This window comes from Buceros rhinoceros, unplaced genomic scaffold (genome assembly GCF_000710305.1).
Source record: "Buceros rhinoceros silvestris isolate BGI_N320 unplaced genomic scaffold, ASM71030v1 scaffold29285, whole genome shotgun sequence".
NCBI lineage: Eukaryota > Metazoa > Chordata > Aves > Bucerotiformes > Bucerotidae > Buceros > Buceros rhinoceros.
Genome location: NW_010415043.1, coordinates 6041 through 6998, shown reverse-complemented (window position 1 = coordinate 6998; position 958 = coordinate 6041). Strand labels below are relative to the sequence as shown.

At 64.8% G+C, this 958-nt stretch overlaps 1 protein-coding gene across 1 annotated transcript in view; it reads right to left on the bottom strand.

The window, feature by feature from the left end:
• The window catches only part of LOC104494474 (bactericidal permeability-increasing protein-like), a gene marked incomplete at both ends in the record, with an annotated part of 7290 nt that overhangs the window by 599 nt on the left and 5733 nt on the right, over positions 1-958 (bottom strand). The window contains 3 exons of the mRNA XM_010137297.1: positions 52-115; positions 432-474; positions 729-796. Of these exons, the coding sequence (XP_010135599.1) occupies positions 52-115; positions 432-474; positions 729-796 (175 nt within the window). The remainder of the gene's footprint in view (positions 1-51; positions 116-431; positions 475-728; positions 797-958) is intronic.

Sequence of the window (958 nt, the reverse complement as noted above, 5' to 3'; positions counted from 1 at the left end):
TCCTGGCGGGCGGTTGCTCCAGCGCTCCCATTGCCCCCAGCGGGTTCTCACCATTAAGACGCGGGAGCAGGATACTGGAGGCGTAGATGTTCATGATGGACTGGAGCATCCGCACCTGGGGAGCAGGGAGAGGGGGCAGGGAAAGGGCTTTAGGCCAGGGCAGAGGAGGTGACCAGGCACTGCAGGGTAATTAGGAGAAAAGAGACGAGGGGCTGGGATGGGCACGCGCTCCACCAGGGACCAGCGGCTTTGTCTGGCCACACTGGCAGGGGGGGAAGGGGCAAAAGCATCTGGCTGGGCGTCCTCTCCCAGTCTTGCTGGCTGAGGCCAGAGGCACCAGTGAGGGCTCCTGGGTGCATCCCCAGGTCCTGTGTTGAGGGGCAGGGGGGAATGAGCCCCAGGGTCTCTGGCCTCGGTCAAGGAGAGCTTACCTGGAAAGTGCCGACATCCGAGTGCTTCAGAGAGAGCTTCATCCTGCGCAGGGACAGCCATGGTGCTGTGAAGGCCGGCCCAGAGGAGGGAGCAGTTCCCACCCTTCGATGGCCATGCAGATCCTGCTCCCTCCAGCCCCAGGTCATCCCCCCCACGCCAGGTCCACATCCCTGGGACCTCCCCACCTCACCTGTCCCTGGAGCCCAGAAGAGAAGCAGCCCCCAGCCACCCCCCACCCAGCATCGACTGCACTCAGGGCATGGGGCAAGCAAAGCCCCACGCGCTCCCCCTCGTACCTGCCCACCTGCAGGCTCCCGACTATGTGTCCGGACTTCACGTTGATGACAGCAGACACGTTGCCTGTCTGTGGAGAGAGCGCAGAGCTCCGGCAGTGCTCACCCCACCTCACCCCAAACCAGACACCCGGGGAACGGCCCCGACCAGCCGAAATGCAGCGGGACCCTGCTCGCCCAGGGGTGAGTTTGCATGGAGCTGCCTCGGAGGGCACCAGGTCACCACGAGAGCG